At 35.5% G+C, this 19,720-nt stretch overlaps 1 protein-coding gene and 1 long non-coding RNA gene across 2 annotated transcripts in view; one reads left to right on the top strand and one right to left on the bottom strand.

Annotated features, from left to right (window-relative positions):
• The window catches only part of mrc2 (mannose receptor, C type 2), a 37,063-nt gene extending 25,046 nt beyond the window's left edge, over positions 1-12,017 (top strand). The window contains exons 13-28 of the mRNA XM_048208143.1: positions 616-758; positions 1,597-1,684; positions 1,988-2,150; positions 2,307-2,470; positions 2,910-3,078; positions 3,305-3,447; positions 4,909-5,023; positions 5,275-5,432; positions 6,872-6,980; positions 7,069-7,307; positions 7,387-7,552; positions 8,084-8,233; positions 8,325-8,444; positions 8,531-8,710; positions 11,417-11,443; positions 11,575-12,017. Of these exons, the coding sequence (XP_048064100.1) occupies positions 616-758; positions 1,597-1,684; positions 1,988-2,150; positions 2,307-2,470; positions 2,910-3,078; positions 3,305-3,447; positions 4,909-5,023; positions 5,275-5,432; positions 6,872-6,980; positions 7,069-7,307; positions 7,387-7,552; positions 8,084-8,233; positions 8,325-8,444; positions 8,531-8,710; positions 11,417-11,443; positions 11,575-11,795 (2,355 nt within the window). The 3' untranslated portion in view covers positions 11,796-12,017. The remainder of the gene's footprint in view (positions 1-615; positions 759-1,596; positions 1,685-1,987; positions 2,151-2,306; positions 2,471-2,909; positions 3,079-3,304; positions 3,448-4,908; positions 5,024-5,274; positions 5,433-6,871; positions 6,981-7,068; positions 7,308-7,386; positions 7,553-8,083; positions 8,234-8,324; positions 8,445-8,530; positions 8,711-11,416; positions 11,444-11,574) is intronic.
• Positions 12,018-15,871: 3,854 nt separating this feature from the next.
• Positions 15,872-19,072, bottom strand: LOC125278801. The gene is made up of 2 exons (XR_007187272.1): positions 18,771-19,072; positions 15,872-16,414 (listed from the first exon to the last, which is right to left on the bottom strand). It is a non-coding gene; the product is annotated as an uncharacterized LOC125278801 (long non-coding RNA).
• Positions 19,073-19,720: the final 648 nt, after the last annotated feature.

The following is a 19,720-nucleotide window of genomic DNA, read 5'->3' as shown; positions in this document are numbered from 1 at the left end:
TCTGCTAAATGCAACTACAAGTCATGAAGAAATGTAGATATTCTAAACATTAACATCATGATTTTCTATAAAGCTGCTTTGAAACAATGTATATTGTGAAAAGTAAAAATAAATTTGACTTTGCTTGAAATATTAAAAAAAATATAATAAATTTAATATTTAAAAAAAGTTTCTGTATGAATTAATCATAAACTCCAGAGAAATTAGATTATATTAACATTTATTTTCACATATTGCTCTAATTTAACAAAGTCTTATAATGTTGTCAAACAAATCTGAAAACAATGTAGTGGACATTTCATGTTGCTGAAATTGATGACTGCATTAATTGTTTTGACAGTAATGAAACTGTTTTTAATAGAAATTAATAAGAAATTTTAGATATCAGGGAATAAAATGTCACAATTAATGACGAAATTTATCACAAAATTGATAATCATAAATCTTTTGAGTTGAATTACAATCCAATAAATTCTTCTTCCAGTCATTCCAATTCAAATTCCAGTTCAACGTCCGGTTAGTGTGGCTGTACAAAAATTTAAAAGATTGTACATATTCTTAAAAACTGAATTTTGTCAGTGATGCTGGTGTTGCCTCATGGCTGCACTTCTGTAGGTCTTTCATGCAGGTGCACTGGAGAAGAGATTGACTTGGATTCAAGCTTACAAATTCTGCCAGAAACATGGAGCTCAGCTCGCCAGCTTCAGCACACCGGAGGAAGAGGCTTTTGTCTTCCAGATCCTCCATGAGGCCTTTGGGTAGGTGTGTGTGATGAAGGGTACAGGTCTAAAATCCACCCCTTAAGAAACACTGTGTATTTGTAATGTATGAGGATGCGATTTGTGTGAGAATGAATGTTGTTGTAAAGTTTCCTTTTTTCACCAGTTTTTACACTCAAATACCCTTAAAATAGTTCGATGTTTGTTATGTGTAAGATAAGTTATTATCTAAGACAATAGGTGATTTCGAGTTGAACTATACTAGACGGGATCTGCCAGTTGCAGGCAGGGAGGAGATGAAAATGGAGACATGAAGTCAGATATTTTCGGCTTCCTGTAGAGACACTCACGAGGTGTTTGTGTACTTTATCACAGATGAAGTGGATTAGATGCAGTATTTGTCAAATACACAGATGTCTCAGATGCTTTCATGAAGCAACAGAAACACTTTTCATTCACTACTTCTGTACTGCAGAATACAGTGCCAAATGTACAAGAATAAGGTTCAACACAAGCCTATAGTATTTAAATACCAATAAAGTGGCTCTAATTTTTTTAAAATCAGTGTTATTTTGATAAACATGACACAATATAACATTAAAATGACATGAAAAGAGTATTTACTGCTATAAAAACATGAATTTGTGAGCAAGCTCAATGTGACAGAATAAGCTCAAAATACACATGAACATTGTCTTTGTTGATCGTGAAAAATTTCTAACCGGAATGCATTGCGTTTGTCAAGCACGGATCGGTCTGCACGGCGCCTCATTAAGCCGAACTCAGCTTTTATAAGTAGAATGCATCATGCGTAAACTGCTGGTTAAAGGTATAGTACTGTCTAACAGTTCTGCCTTCTGATTGGCTGTGTGGGCAGGGAGGCGGAGGATCATGAGCAGCACTGGCTATGGATCGGGATTTCACGCCGGAATAGTGACAGTTGGACATGGAGTGACGGATCTGCTGTGAGTTTCTTAAAATGCTGTGAATTTTTCGTTGTATTTCATTGCACTACAGCAGTGTGAATACTGACTATTTTAATAGTAATTTGGAAGTTTGCTGAGGGTCTTGACCCCCTGGTTGAGAACCAATGCCATAGAGCAAAGAAAAAGATCATTTACATTGTATTCTTTGAAGTACCACGGCAAATATCAATGTACCATGGTATTGTGATCTGCTGCCATTACTTTACTATGGTACCACCACACTAGATTTGTGCTAGGAATTCTAACATATAAAGTCAATGATTTTATTTTTTTCTCTTTCAGGTGACCTATCAGAACTTTGGCAGAGGGAATTATGGTTCTGCTGAGTGCGGAGCAGCTAACATGGCTGACACCAACTGGCTGGTATCACATTGTGAGTCTGAGCTAGACTGGATCTGCAAAATGCCAAAAGGGAAGGTAGAAGAAGAACCCGAGAGCCATGAAGGTCTGTCGCAGTGCACGTTACCATGTTATCTTCTCTCCTTTTTTTGCTTTTAGAAATGTAAGACTGTAATATAATTGAAATAAGCTTGTTTGTGAGCTGAATATCACTTTTAATCTAAGAAATGTGAGACTATTATAAGTGTGTGTGTTTGTGTAGACACTGGTTTAGAGTGGGTTGACTTTGAGGAGGCCCAGTATAAAATGTTTGAACATCGCTCCACGTGGGACCAGGCTCAGAGGATCTGCTCGTGGTTCGACGCCTCCCTAGTCTCTATGCACTCTCCTAAGGAAAATCAGTTTTTGGTTAGCACTTTACGCAAGGTACGCACACATAGCAGACACAAACACACACACACTCTCCTCTAAGATGTATGCTTATGAAAATTAATGTGATCTGGCATCAAATTAGAAAACTAGACTTAAAAAGGAATAATTCACCCAAAAATGAAAAAAACTGCAGCATTTCCTTCATGTCATTCCAAACTCACATTATTTTCTTTCTTATATAATACTCAAAATGAAATTTTAGACAGAATGTCAGGGTGTTGACTGGTAACAGTGATTTATAATGTGAATGTCCTATATAAGTATCATTTTGAGTTTCACAGAAATATGGAGTTGGAATGACATGAAATTTCGTTTTGGGGTGAATATTTTGTACGTAGGAGAGTATATTTACAAATATTTACTTTTAATCTTGACTGAATATGAAATGTACTTGGAATACCAACCAAGATTTGTGTATTTCGACTGTGTCTAGATGTCCCGCAAAGAAAATGATCTGTGGTGGGTTGGGTTACACACATTTAAGAATGATGGGAGATTAAGGTGGTCTGATCATTCGGTGCTCAACTATGTGTCCTGGGGACTAGGACAGCCTCGACCAATCAGCAAAGAGCCCAAATGTGTCCAAATCTCCGCCTCAAAAGGTTTGAGCACTTTTACACTCTCATATAGAAACAAAAAATATGTCATCTTTACCTTGATTTGACATGCACTGTTTTTAACTGCACATTTTTAAACATTCATAATGTAATAAACTAAAGTAGTCCTCAGGCTTAAGGTTACAAATTTTTGAATGTCTATTCTATGTCCAGGTTATTTTGGGGAATAATATGTGAGTGAGTTTAGTAAATTGCTTTAATGTTTTCTCAGGTGACTGGTCAGACCAGAAGTGTCACGTCGATCTTCCGTACGTGTGTAAGAGGGTAAATGTGACGGGTACCATCCCTCCCACACCCGCTCCTCCTCTCGTACCCGCCGGCTGTCCTCAGGGCTGGAGTCCTTTCCTACACAAGGTGAAAACTCCTTTCCCAGATCCTGTCTGCTTTTACACTTCCAAGGCTGTTGCATTAAAATTTTGTTTTGTTGATTATTTCCAACTTTTGGTTAATCTATTAACATATACACAGTACAGTCCAAAAGTTTGGAACCACTAAGATTTTTAATGTTTTTAAAAGAAGTTTCGTCTGCTCACCAAGGCTACATTTATTTAATTAAAAATACAGTAAAAACAGTAATATTGTGAAATATTATTACAATTTAAAATAACTGTTTTCTATTTGAATATATTTCACAAAGTAATTTATTTCTGTGATGGCAAAGCTGAATTTTCAGCATCATTACTCCAGTCTTCAGTGTCACATGATCCTTCAGAAATCATTGTAATATGCTGATCTGCTGCTCAATAAACATTTAATGTGTACAATTGTACAAAATATTTGTGTACAATATTTTTTTCAGGATTATTTGATGAATAGAAAGTTCAAAAGAACAGTGTTTATCTGAAATCTAATCTTTTGTAACATTATAAATGTCTTTACTGCCACTTTTGATTGATTTAATGCATTCTTGCTGAATAAAAGTATTCATTTCTTTAATTTCTTTTCAAAAAAATAAAAATAAAATTCTTACTGACCCCAAACTTTTGAACGGTAGTGTATAATGCTACAGAAGCTTTGTATTTCAGATAAATGCTGTTCTTTTGAACTTTCTATTCATCAAGGAATCCTGAAAAAAAAGTACACAACTGTTTTCAACATTGAAAATAATCATAAATGTTTATTGAGCAGCAAATCAGCATATTAGAATGATTTCTGAAGGATCATGTGACACTGAAGACTGGAGTAATGAATAATGCTGAAAATTCAGCTTTGCATCACAGGAATAAATTACTTTGTCAAATATATTTAAATAGTACACAGTTATTTTAAATTGTAATAATATTTCACAATATTACTGTTTTTACTGTATTTTTAATTAAATAAATGTAGCCTTGGTGAGCAGACGAAACTTCTTTTAAAAACATTAAAAATCTTAGTGGTTCCAAACTTTTGGACTGTACTGTATATATATATATATATATATATATATATATACTTAATACCTTTTAAGAAATGTATGATTACCTTGACTGCAACTGTTCATCTTTATAAGCGTACTTAAACTCAACAAAAACAGTGATCCCAACTAATTTTATTTTTTTTAATGTGACATATTTCCGTTTGAAATGGGATATTCATTGAGAGAAATGTTGGGCATGTCTTGATTTTATCAGGAATTTTGTTAGGAATTGATTAGATCATGAAAAGTGGTCTATTTTTTTTTTTTTTTACAAATTTTCACAGATAAAGTGATAAAAATCTGATCAGTCAGAAAATCAGTTGTTTCACTGATGAAGCAAGATACTACATTTTGATTATATCTTTTTTCCTTTAGAATATAAGGAAAGATTTCTGTTTTTCTTCTCTTTTCACCAGTGTTATAAGGTGTTTGGAGAGGAGCTGTCGAGTCGTAGCACTTGGGAGGCTGCCTCCAAGACGTGTCTGACACACAAAGCCACGATAGTGACAGTGCCAAACCACAGAGTTCAGGGTAAATCAAACACACACACACACTGACACACACACACTACAGAAGAGAAGCTAGGTTACATGAAAAAAGCAAGAAAGAAAATTGTGAAAGAATAAGAATCATAGACAGCTATTATAAATATATGGACTTACATGCCCCAATGTCTCTGGTGTTTAGGGCCCTGCTTTCAATTTATTTGTGTTGCAATAACTTGTGTGAATGGAAACAGACCAACCTCTGAATTTTGTCCATTTCTTTCTCTCTCTCTTCAGCGTTCCTTGTGACTCTGTTACCCAACAGCAGTTTCCATGTGTGGGTGGGACTCACTTCAGAATCTCAGGCTCAGTTCAGGTGGTTTGAACCCGGGTTGCTTAGCTACACTAACTGGGCCCCTGGAGAACCTGTGGACAACAGACAAATGAAAAGCCCGGTACTGGATTTTTTTTTATTTTTTTTTTATGAATGTCCCAGAATCAATCAATCAATCAATCAATCAATCTATCTATCTATCTATCTATCTATCTATCTATCTATCTATCTATCTATCTATCTATCTATCTATCTATCTATCTATCTATCTATCTATCTATCTATCTATCTATCTATCTATCTATCTATCTATCCATCCATCCATCCATCCATCCATCCATCCATCCATCCATCCATCCATCCAAGTTAGGGTTTTTTGCACAGTTTTACATTTATTCCAAAATAATAACTAAAGGCAGTAACAATTTAAACAATATATTTTATTTGTGTATTGATGTTCAGCTGTTCTGTTTGATTCTGAAGTGACATAAAGCAGTGATATCTAAGTGGGTGAGCTGTTTACTTACTTTTTAATTAGTCTTCCCATAAGCGGCATCATTTTTGTTCATTCAGACAGATTCATGAACGCGCACGAAAACAAGATTTATCGCACAAAAACCAATAAACAGTGGCCGTCATAACTTGTTTTCATGACAGATTTATTTAAACACATTAAACATATACATTAAATAATCAATACAGGTTAAATAAAATCTAATGAATATAGGCTAATAAAGTGCATATATTTAATTTCTCTGTGAATGGCATTTCTGAGGTAAATGCTATATTGTTTACAAGCTGTTCATTGATGTCTTTCCATGGTTGAAACACTGATTGATCGATTGCATAAGATACATTTCAGTAAGTTGTATATCTTTCAACATACCTTCTGATGTTCATTTATGTTTATTCTGTAACTAGTATTAAATAGGAAGAGATGATCACGTTCACTCATGCTCCTATACAGCGATCTGTCACGCACATCAAAGAGTGACAAAACAACATTTATTGTTTGAATTTCATGATAAAATGGACAGAACTTGAGGGATGACACTTTGTTTCTTATTGAAAGTAACAAAACACAGAGCGTATTGCGATTATTGGTGGTCAGTGGTGGTTAAAAGTGGTTAATGGGCTACAACTCTGTACTCCGTATGAATCGAAAGACGCGTACCGACAATTTTCGGTACGAATACGTGTACCGTTACACCCCTAATATCCAACTGTAACCAATCATATCCAATTATAGCGCAATGGAGGCATTGCCTCCTCTCACGTGACTTTCCCCAATTCATTATCAATTACCCCTCACAAAACCCATCGCATGCTTTAGGGGCTGTGTTTAAACTCAATGGTCTCAGAGGAGGCAAGAGAGATGCGGATTCGCGCTGTAACTTTACCTGCAGGTGTCGCTGGACATCTGTCTGGCTGTCCGTTCGTCCATTCAACCATCTGTCTATCTTCCTACTTACCTACCGTCTGTCTGTCTGCCTGACCGTCTGTCTACAGTATCTTATCATTTATAATTTTAGAAATATGCATATGTGTGTGTCCCATTAGGGTAACTGCGTAGTGCTTCTCCATGGTAGTCCTCATCGGATGATGGGCATGTGGGCATCTCGCAAGTGTGACGCAGAGAAACATGGCTTCATCTGCATGAAGGATAAAGGTACAGGATCGTCTCAAATTTGACAGGCACGCACAAATATGCATTGAATATACGCTGTGTTATATATCCTGGGTGCGTATGTTTCCAGACCCTGCCTTGCCACCTGGCATGGACCCTCTTCCCCCATCATTAGATGACTCATTAGAATTTAATGGCGTGCAGTACCGGATCCTGCAGAAGCGCCTGGATTGGCATGCAGCTCTGCAGGTGTGTGAATCCGTTAACGGAACACTGGCTGCAGTACGGGACCCTCGGCAGCATGCCTACCTCACCCTCCTCCTCAGCACTCTCCGCAAACCCGCCTGGATTGCACTACACAACGATGGGGTGAGTGACATTGTGTGCATGTCGTACGTCTCTTCTCCTGACATGTCAGAGCTTCAGCAAAAGCTTCTTGTATTTCCAGGGGCGGAGCTACACATGGTTGGGCGAAGAGGAGATCACTTTTAGCGACTGGCGGGATGGAGAGCCCAATCATATGTATGGATGTGGTCACATGACCACTGAGGGCCAATGGAGTGTTGCTGCTTGTAATACAAAATTAAATGCAGCCATCTGTGAAATTAACACGGGTAAGAAAATCTATATTTTCTTATATATTACAGAATGGCATACTACCAGAACTGTTTTTGTAGTATGCTGTGGACAGTATGTACATTTTGTATGTGCATGGAACTCCCAGATGAAGTAGCCTACTACTTTGACACAAATGTGCAATATGCATCCACAGTTAAAGGGTTAGTTCACACCAAAATGAAAACTCGCCCTCATGTTGTTCCAAACCTGTAAGACTTTCGTTCATCTTCGGAACACAAATTAAGATATTTTTGATGAAATCTGAAAGATGTCTGTCCATCCATTGAGTGCTTTTGCAACTTGATCTTTGATCTTCACATGTAAACCTTGATCAGCGAACATAAACAGAAGTGGGTTGTTCTTGTGCGTCATTCAAGTTTGGTTGAGCCAGAATTATACTGTGCAGAATGCTGGTATTCCATTCCAGACATAGCAAATATGTGTTTGGATCTGTCTGTGGGGTTATTTTTGCACAACATTTGCAGGTGTGGTCTAATTGCATTTTGCTTGTTCTGTTTCTGTGTCAGAGAAAAGGATAGACCACAGGTGGATGTATCCAGGTTTTTGCCCACAGCCTGTAGGTAACTGGTCCTGGGTTCCTTTCAGAAACCACTGCTACTCGTTCATCCTGCACGAGCTACAATTTAAACACGAGGCCATGCGCACGTGTGGCAAAGGTAACGTCCGTTCACAGGAAATACCAACAAGAATGGCACAGGAACATATTACACACAATAAACTTCAGTAATCTTGTTTTTTCTTTCTCAGTGGGAGCTAAACTGTTGTCAATATCAGATGAAAACGAGAACGGTTTTGTGTGGGAACACATGCAAAGTTTTCAACAACAGGCCCATGGCGCTTGGCTTGGAATGATTTTTAACTCCAAAGGCAAGAAGATTAATAATTAACACTTGTTTCCTTTATGATTTGGATCTCCTTTATCTAGACCTCTGTGTATGTGTTTGATTCTACAGAAGGCAGTCTGGAGTGGTCCGACAGTCAAACAGTGGACTACAGTAACTGGGAGCAGCAGGACGCTAATCTGAACATGCTGTCCGCCAACAGCTGCTTCTGGGTTCAGAGCAACACTGGCCTCTGGAGGCCTGGGTCCTGTAAAAACCGCACACATGGAGTCATCTGTAAACGACCACGAGGTATGAACTGTCACATTCATATTGAAAACATACCATATAACTGCATATAGAAAAATGCTACTCAAAAGCACAAACTTATTAAAACATTCCTATGTGTAATGACAATGTCATCAAGAGATTGCAAAAAGGTTGTTATTGAAGGAAGGGGCAGAAAAAATAAAACCCGTAACTCGTGTGTAAGCGTAGCAAAGTATTGTTGCTCATTTTATATCCAAAAGTATGTGTACTTAGAAGTCTTTTTAGCCTCATTGATTTCTGAAGGTCAGTCTCCGTGAATACAGTAATAAACAATGGTAACTTTAACCACATTTAACAGTACATTAGCGACATGCTAACGAAACATTTAGAAAGGCAATTTACAAATATCACTAAAAATATCATGATATCATGAATCATGTCAGTTATTATTGCTCCATCTGCCATTTTTCGCTATTGTCCTTGCTTACCTAGTCTGATGATTCAGCTGTGCACAGATCCAGACATTAATACTGGCTGCCCTTGTCTAATGCCTTTTATAATGTTGGGAACATGGGCTGGCATATGCAAATATTGGGGGCGTACATATTAATGATCCCGACTGTTACGTAACAGTCGGTGTTATGTTGAGATTCGCCTGTTCTTCGGAGGTCTTTTAAACAAATGAGATTTATATAAGAAGGAGGAAACAATGGAGTTTGAGACTCACTGTATGTAATTTCCATGTACTGAACTCTTGTTATTTAACTATGCAGAGGTAAATTCAATTTTTGAATCTAGGGCACCTTTAAATCTGCGACAGTTGAGTGCATGAAGTGTCCAACATTCCACACTTCGTTTTTTTCTGTTAATTTAGTGTATCATCTGGGTATTTAAAGTGTACTTTTTCTTTTTGGAATTTCCTGTGTGAACGCACTACTTGCACTATTTGTACTTAAAAATGTCATAGAATAGTGCATAAGTACGCGAATTGGGATGCACCTATTGTTTCCACAAAAATATTAAGCAGCACAACTGTTTTCAACATTGATAATAATTAATTAATAATAAGAAATGTAACTTGAGTAGCAAATCATCCTATTAGTATGATTTCTGAAGGATCATGTGACACAATAATAACTGTTTTGCCTTAACAAGAATTGCTTTTTCAAGGGTTAGTTCACTCAAAAATGAAAATAATGATATTAATTACTCACACCTGTTCTGTACAAATTCTACACCTGTAAGACCTTCGTTCATCTTCAGAACACTAATTAAGATATTTTTGATGAACTCCCCTGTCATTCTGCTATGGTATTTTTTGTTGCAGGCTTCTAGGTTCTGCGTTCTACTTTTTTGAACGGCGGCTCAGTATTGGCCAAAGATGTTCACGTGTGATGCTGACGCAGGAGCCGGCCAATAATGAGCCGGCGTTCGGACGTAAACACGGAAACGCAGCACTGCACCAACTGTGTAAAGGCCCCGGTATACTTCAAACGAAGTTCTTTTTCGTTCTTCGTTTAGGGGTAAAACGAAGTTCGAAATGCGTGACCAGCGATATACTGTAATCGAACATCTGAATATGTAAATGTGTGCCGTGCACTTTCTTCACAGTAACAAAATAAACACAACAAAAAATGAGAAAACAGCAAGTATTTATTATAGAAAGCATAAGAAAAGCATCCGATCATAATAACATTATGTTAGCACGAGCTCTGCAAAGTAGCACTCATGTCACGTCTTCATATAGCACTTTATTCAATAGATTGCTTAAAATCAAGCAGCTTTACAGTATCAAACATGAAAAACAGTGTTAGTGCCTCATTTCATCAGAAGCACAACTTCATTTTGTACTATAAAGCGGCTATCCTGTGTGTTCATGTTTTCACCTGCGAAGCTCTTACCTCAGCGAACTCAAACACACGAAATGAATCAAGGACGCGTCCCACACGAAAGAAGGCGGTGCCTCGGCGCACACCTCCTATTACGTTATCGTTACGGACCAATGGTAGTATGAAGGTGTTTTGCAGCTGGAGCGAACTTTTCTTGAAAGTTCACTTTGGCAAGCCGTTTCGAACTTCCAAAAAGAACACAAAACGAACTTCGTTTTGGCCTGATTTTGTTCAAAATTATGTCACATCAGTTCGTTCTTCGATTTCGTTTGAAGTATACCAAGGTCTTAACAGTCAAACAGAGAATAGGACATTTTTTTTTTAATAAAGTCGTTATATTTGGTTTGTTTTTGCGCACAAAAAGTATTCTCTTAGCTTCATAACATTAAGGTTGAACCACTGTAGTCATGTTGACTATTTTAACAATATTTTTACTACTTTTCTGGACATTGAATGTGGTAATTTCATTGCTTTCAATGGAGGATAAAAAACCTCTCGGATTGCCTCAAAATATCTTAATTTGTGTTCTGAAGATGAACGAAGGTCTTACGGGTGTAGAACAACATGAGGGTGAGTAATAAATGACAGAAATTTTATTTTTGGGTGAACTAACCCTTTAAAATAATAAATTGTTTTATTGTAATTTCACAATATTACAGTTTTTACTGTATTTTTGATCAAATAAATGCAGCCTTGTTCAATAAGTACAATATCTTACCAACCCAAAACGGTAGTATATAACAAGAAATTAAAAAAATAATAAAAAAACTTGACTAAGTTGACCTCAAGGAAATAATAAACATCTAAGAATATATGAAATACTAATACATTAATTTACATTTTTTCCTTTTTTCAATAGGAGCCGCAACAGACCCTGTATTTCACTGTAAGTTATAATCATATTTAAACCTCACATTTACCTAAACATTATTAAAAAAAATCTACTGAATGAATAATCATAAGGTTGCTTGTAATTGTTTTATCACAAATATTTATTTATTTTTCTCTTTCTTCCAGCTGAGGTCGACCATCTCCATGTATTAATTCAGGTCCTGGTGGCAGCGCTCGTTCTGATTGCTCTGGTGGTGGGTGGGATTTATCTGTATCGTAGGCGGAGCTTTGGCTCCACGGGCGTCTATGAGAGCGCTCGATACAGTCGCACTAACTCCGCCCCCTCCGAAGAAGCAGAAAAAAACATTCTCGTTTCAGACATGGAGTTGAACGAACAGGGCGAATAATGCTGGATGTGTTCAAACTGATTCAAGCACAATAATTCTGCTGAGGCAGCAACTGACTGAGAGAATTTACGTTTAAGAAAAAAGAGTTGCGGTTTTGTTTCGTGGTTTTTAAAGACACTGAGAAAGCTGTGTAGAGCGCAGCAGATGATCAACCAAAATCAACAGAGGCGAAACTTTTTTCTCCTAAGGTCCATCCATCTAAGTCTGTCAGCCAATCAAATTCCACCATCTCAGAGGAGCTGTTTGGATTGGCTAGTGTGGAAAATAGCATTTTGTTTTTGTTTGTTTTTTTTTTGTTTTGTTTCTTTATCCGGATATGGAAATACAGTTTGTATGCATATTTTTTCATGTCATAGTTATCCTTTAGTGCCAAAAGGGAACAAAGTCCCCCGAAAAATCACATTGACTGGAACTTCCAGACTATGAGAGCGCACAATCACACACACTACAAGGTAATGCCACAACAGTATTTCTTTTTCAGACTGTGACTTTTGAAGTTATTTGTTGTGACATTTTTGTTGCTCTTTTTCAAAATTTGTGCAGCTGAATTTGATGTTCTTTGGGTCAGAATCCAGGTCCCTCATGGATCCTTCTGAAAATGATAATCATGATAATTACACATCAAATGAAACGATGGTACGTTTGAAGTTCAGTGGTGCAGAACCAAAAAAAAAGAACTGCGGACAGAAATAGACAGATGAAAGTGCATGAGAATGAGCCTGTCACAAGCACCGCAGTATCTCTCTCTCTAATCACACGCTGAAACGTAGAGCTGCCCAACAGGAAGTCTGACCTCACTGTAACGATTTGCTTGATCTCAGCTGGTGTGATGAGCTCATGTAAACGCTGAATCCAAACAGTACATGGAATGAAACTTAAACTTTGTACTTCTTTCTTTACTTTCTCTAATTCTTCATTTCAGTCCTTAACTTTTCCCTATTTTCTTGCCTTCCTTTTTTCCCCCCTCGACTCTTGGCAAGGCCTCGAGGTGAAACGGTGCTGTGGCCAGCTGTGGAATGTCGAGTCAGCGAGTGGAGCAGATCTGGAACCAATCAGAGCACAGGAGCGAAGAGGGCAGGAGAGAGAGAGAGAATAGTGAAGGTTTGAATGGGTTTTTCAAAAAGGGTTAAGGGAGGAGAAGATGGAGAGAAGGAGACAGTAAGAGGTGGGGCTTCGAGAGAGGGACTTTAGGTGAGCAGGAGTTACGGGAAGTGCTGGCGACTGAAAGGGGGATTACGTTACTGCTCCCTGCTGGATATTTGCTCAAACAGCTTATCTAGGAGAGTTTTAGTGCTGTGGATACATTTGCCAAAGAAATCAAGTCAAAATATTTTTACAAATGGGCAAAGTTGTATAGATTGTTGCTGTGACACTGAAAAAAAAAATGTTCTTACTTAGTATTATTTTCCAGTACAAATATCTAAACATTCTTCAATCAAGATACATTTACTTGAGAAGCTAAATGATGATTTTGTTTTGCTTTCTGAAAAATGTATCAAAATTATGTGAGTTTATGCTTTAAAAAGAAATATCATTTTCCCTTTGAATTAACTTTATTTTTCTTACCCTGTTGGCAAATATTTTACCTTGTTTTAAGTACCCAGGTAGAAAAAAAGTACACTTCCATAATGTACTTAAAGTGCTCTATTTTCACACACTAATTTTGTACTTAATATACTAAAAAATCTTCTTTAGTACTTCTTAAGATAATCTTAAGAACATCTAAGTGTACTCAATTGTGCTATTTTGAGACACCATGAATATGAACTAAAATGATGTTTTTAATATACTATCCCTGAATTAAATAATGTATTTAGTTACCACTTGTAGTACACTTGAACCCATCTTTCATACAAAGTGTACTACAAGTGGTAACTAAATACATTTTTTAATTCAGAGATAGTATATTAAAAGCACATTTTAATTCATATTCGTATACGTTGGAAGTGTATAATTTCGTTGTATTTTTTTTACAATGACAAAAGAAGAATTGAATTGAACTGAATTCATGGTGTCTCAAAATAGCACAGTTGAGGACACTTAGATGTTCTTAAGATTATCTTAGGAAGTACTAAAGAAGAATTTTTTGTATATTAAAGGGTTAGTTCACCCAAAAATGAAAATTCTGTCATTAATAAAGACCTTCGTTCATCTTTGAAACACAAATTAAGATATTTTTTGATAAAATCCGATGGCTCAGTGAGGCCTGCATCGCCAGCAATAACACTCCCTTTTTCAATGCCCAGAAAGCTACTAAAAACATATTTAAATCAGTTCATGTGACTACAATGTTTCAACCTTAATATTATAAAGCATCTACAATTCCTTTTGCGCACCAAAAATAACAAAATAGCGACTTTATTCAACAATATCTAGTGATGGGCGATTTCAAAACACTGCTTCATGAAGCTTCGAAGTTTTACGAATCATTTGTTTCAAATCAGAGGTTCGGAGCACCAGAGTCACGTGATTTCAGTAAACGAGGCTTCATTACATCATAAGTGTTTTGAAACTTCAATAGTTCACGTGACTTTGGCAGTTTGATTCGCGCTCCGAACCACCGATTCAAAACAAAAGATTCGTAAAGCTTCGAAGCTTCATGAAGCAGTGTTTCATGAAATCGCCCATCACTAGATATTGTTGAATAAAGTCGTTATTTTGTGATTTTTGGCGCACAAAAAGTATTCTCATATTGTAGTCACATGAACTGATTTAAATATGTTTTTAGTAGCTTTCTGGGTATTGAAATAGGGAGTGTTATTGCTGGCGATGGAGGCCTCACTGAGCCATCGGATTTTATCAAGAATATCTTAATTTGTGTTCTGAAGATGAACGAAGGTCTTACGGGTGTGGAACAACATGAAGGTGAGTAATTCGTGAGAGAATTTTACTTTTTGGATGAACTAATCCTTTAAGTACAAAATTAGTGTGTGAAAATAGAGCACTTTAAGGATCCATTATGGAAGTGTACTTTTTTCACCTGGGTAAAAACACACTTAATTTTGATACTTAAAAACAACAACAACAACAACAAAAAAAACCTTAATATGTAATTTTGTTTCTTGAGCAAATGTTTAGGTATTTGTACTGAAAAACAAGACAAAAATGCTTTTTTTTTTTCAGTGTACATTCTTTATACATTCATTTCTCCTGGTTTTAATAAGCAATATACAGTCTGCAGTTTGAAGGCCATTAGACTTAGTTAACAAGGAATTTCAAGATATTTCTACATTGTCTTAAAAAAGTGAGTAGTGCTTATCAGGATATGGTTTCTAAGGGTTTAGTGCATTGGTGTATAGTATCTTGCTAGTTCTTTGATAGTCTGGTTTTTAGGTTATTTAGGCTTAGGGTTTTGTTCAGATCGCTAACCCTACGTATGATGCGTAATAATAGTAGTTCTTGCGTTAGCAAACACCACTAATAATCTGTAACCAGTGCTTCCATATATCCGTGCTAACTTTACTCGCAAGGCTTTGTTTTTAGAGAGATAGGTGGCACCATTTCAGCACTTATACACTATTCTTTACACTTTAAACATTACATAGTTATAACATTACAGTTATAACTATGTAATAAGATTTGTATGAGAATGGCCTTTAATATAATTATAAGAAATGGCATGACCATGTCGCATGTGGCCTGAAACTGCAGTACGACATCAGACAGTTGTTTCTCACAATGGTGTGTTTGAAATGACATGTTTGATATTGACCAGATCATACAGAGCATCAGATCATGTGATTTCACCACATACCTGGACTATTATGTCACACATGCCGTCGTGATTATGCAAGAATGCTTTTGTGAAACAGTTTGTGTGAGTAGTTCAGCCTGAATTCACCCTCAACAAACAGAAATCAGATTACGGGAAACACTTTTTTTTGACTGAATGATAAAAAGAAAGCATCTTCAGTCCCTGTGAAGACAATGAAAAATTGCTCATTTTTTGCTCATTGCTCATTTTTTGTTTGTTTTGAATATTTTGTTTTATGAATTTGCTTTTAAAAATGAATAAAGAATATGTCTGCTATGTGACTGCTAGAAAAAAAAGTTTGTCTTATCAGTAACCCAAAAGGATTTAATGAAAACTTTCTTTACATAAATGCTTGTGAAACGTGATTCTACATACCTGTTTGAACAATTGCACTAAACCTAATGTGTCGGTAGGGGGCAGAGTTTGCTTTCAAATATTTTCATGAATAATGAAGGGCAGGGTGAAAATGTATTCTTAGTTTTGGTCAGGATTTATGATTATTATTGAAGAAGAGCCCCTAAAAGAAAACGTGTTCATAACTTTAGCTCTGTATGCCACCAGAACAAAATTAAAATTAAATGATCAAGATAAAATTGAAGCACAGACTTTCAAAAATATGTGAAACGTTTAGGAAATCCCCTTATTTTCAAGGGCTCAAATGTAATTGGACAAATGAATATAATGATAAATAAAATGTTCATTTTTAATATTTTTTTTGAGAATCATTTGCAGGCAATGACAGTCTGGAACCCATAGATATCACCAAAGACTGGGTTTCCTCTTTTGCGATGCTATCCAGGCCTTTACTGCAGCTGTCTTCAGTTGTTGTTTGTTGGTGGGTCTGCCAAGTGAAAAGCATGCTTCCCTAGTGAAAAAAAAGTATACTAAGTATACTTGCAGCAAGACTAATTATTAGTATATTTCAAGTGTGTTAATGATTAGTTCATTTAAAGTGTGCTATTTTGAAACAACTAATTTTGTACTAAGTATATTTAAGTTGAAATTAAGTAGTATTAAAATACAACTTTAAGTATATTTAGTATACTTATGTGTACTAAATTGGAACAACTTAAAGTATACTTAGTACACTTTAAGTATATGTTTGTGTAGGGACTAATTACATGCTTGATTAGTGATATTAAAGTGTACTTAATTTGTGTTATAAGTATACTTTGTGTTAAAAGTATAATTTTTTGTTATAATATACGTTGTATTATAAGTATACTTTATTTCTGTTATAAGTATACTTTTATTTGTGTTATAAGTATACTTTATTTCTGTTATGAGTACACTTTGTGTTATAAGTACACTTTATTTGTGGTTTAAGTACATTACAAAATAATTAAGAGTGTCTTCAGAAAACACAAGCAATATACAATGAATATATTATTTTACAGGTAATAGTACTGTATACTCAGTACCTTTGGCTTATTCCAAATATTAAACATTACACACTTTGCAGTCAATAACAATACACTTTGTTATTACTTATACTTTGTATAATATAGTCAACATTTGAAGCGGATCAAAACCTTTAATCAAAGTTGTCCTAACTTTTTTGATCCACTTCAAATGTTGACTACTGTACTTTGAATTACATAATCTCACACAATACAGTTGTGCTACTATCTAAATACAGTTTAACACATTTTCCCAAAGTTGAATGCATTTGTTTTCAAGGCCATTAAAATAAATAAAATGTAACATCACTAATGAAGAGACATATTCCATTAACAAATCCAATAGTTTTTATTTAAACTTAGATTCAGCAAAACTTACCATGTTTTTCATTAAAGAACCCTAACCCTCAGTACACAAATACAAATGACACATTATATTCCATTTTCTGATGAGCTTCTCATTGTGTCTGATGGCACAATGATGACCGCAGAGACTCGTGAAGAACAGCATCTGTTGACAGAATATACCAAAGATATAATACAGCATGTTCAACTCTTTATTCACGTTTACAATAGTCTGTCTAAATCCTACACTGAACCAATACTATTTTTGAACAGTAAATGAGGATTAGCAGCAGGGAACTGTATCAGAATGGCATGTCGATATTTTCGGTAACGTTACATAGTCAAGCATACAACACTTTATGAATTAATATCGTACAGAATATGGGCCGATTTGACCAATCATATTAATGTTTTGGTGCTGCATACAAACATGTGCCATAAACCACCACACAAAAACTCAAAAAGGAGATATCAAGCCGAAATATCGCTCTCCGTTTGTTAAAGAAAATAAAATAAAGTTAACTGGTAGACTACAACTCACCTCCCAATAGCAGCACTTTTCTCCGGTTCTTTCAGGATCGCGTAGGCCATTAGATTAGCCGGTTGTCGTCGCCATCACGGTCAGGCTGCGATGTCACTTGATTGAACTGGTCAGAATCCCCAAGATTGAGCGATGTATTGCGCTTTCAGTGTTTTATTAAATAAATTATACATTGCGACATTATACTTCACCTGAGTGACTGAGCGAGGAGATTCAGACGACGACCGTGACGTCAGCAGCTCTGATTGGCTGAAGGCAGTGAGCAACAAAATCTGATTGGTCACAGACCAAGTTGAAGAGACATTTGAATTCCGATAAGTTTAACCACTCGACATATTTTTTCGCATTACTTGTGCTGCTGGTGTGTTGTTTAATATAGATTTGTGTGTACGACTGTAAAATGATTCTGCCAGTGTAAACTTAATAAACATTTACACATATTTGGAAATTGTATAGGCTACACTGCATATACTAAATGGGCTTGTAATGCATTCATACTGAAATAAATAGCACAAGTAATGTAATGAATTCCAAGGATGAAGAAGTAAACTTAAAAAATATACTCAAATTTAACATTAGATACACTACAACTTCAGGATATTAAATAATGTATTTTTTAAATATACTTTCAGTGCATTGTTACAATGATCATTTTCAGCACACTGTTAAAATATACCTCAAATATATTTTTATAAAGTGCAAATAAATACACTTTTAAAAAATAAACTGAACTTACACTTCAAGTATATTTTTCTAAAATATATTTTTTAGAAAATATACTAAAGTACAATTATTTTAAAGTGTGTTAAAAGTTGCATTGTGAAAATATGATACTAATATACTTTTTATATATTTAATGATAGTACATTTTTTGTTAGTATATTTGCAGTGTGCTATAGAAAAAGGGAATATATTTAAAATGCAATAAAGTATACCTTTTTTTTTACTAGGGTTGACTGGATTGAGATCAGGAGATTGACTCTGCTATTGCAGAATATTCCACTTCTTTACCTTTTGCAGTATTGTCCATCTGTACTGTGAAGCACCATCTATCCAACTGTTGATTTGGCCACTCCTAATGTTCCTGTTTTGTTTTTGAAGCCTAACGATGGGCTGTTTCACTTGCATGGAGAGCTCCTTTGACCACATCATGTGGATTCACAGCAACAGCTTCCAAATACAAATGCCACATGCACTTAGAATCAACTCCAGACCTTTTACCTGCTTAACTGATGAAGAAATAATGAAGGAAAAGCCCACAGTCAATTGTCCAATTACTTTTGGTTGCTTGATAAAGGAGGGGCTACATATTCTTAAACCCTTCCTCCAATTTGGATGTGAATACCCTCAAATTAAAGCTGAGAGTGTGCAATTTAAGGCCATATTATTAAATGTAAATTGAATATGTTTTGGTAAACATCTAAAATAACAAAAAAAAAAAAAACATACCTGTGTCCAAATATATATGAGCATAACTGTAGAGAGAGAGAGTTTGGGGTCAGTAAGATTTTTTTTATGGATTTAACACTTTCAGCAAAGATGTATTAAATTGATCAAAATTGTTAGTAAAGATTTAAAAAGAGTTATATTTCTAATAAATGCTTTTCTTTTTAACTTTCTATTCATCAAAGTATCCTGAAAAATGTATCATGGTTTACACAAAAAATATTAAACAGCACATTGTTTTCAACATTGATAATATTAAGTAATGTTTCTTAAGCAAATCAGTATATCAGAATGATTTTTGAAGGATCATGTGACACTGAAGACTGGAGTTTAGCTTTTAAATGTATTAAATTGAAAACAGTTATTTTAAAATGTAATATTTCACAGTACTGCTGTTTTTACTGGTAAGTATCAGAGACTTCCTTCAAAAACATATACT

Source organism: Megalobrama amblycephala, linkage group LG1 (genome assembly GCF_018812025.1).
Source record: "Megalobrama amblycephala isolate DHTTF-2021 linkage group LG1, ASM1881202v1, whole genome shotgun sequence".
NCBI lineage: Eukaryota > Metazoa > Chordata > Actinopteri > Cypriniformes > Xenocyprididae > Megalobrama > Megalobrama amblycephala.
The sequence above is the reverse complement of the archived record's forward strand: the minus strand, read 5'-3'. Positions and strand labels throughout refer to the sequence as shown.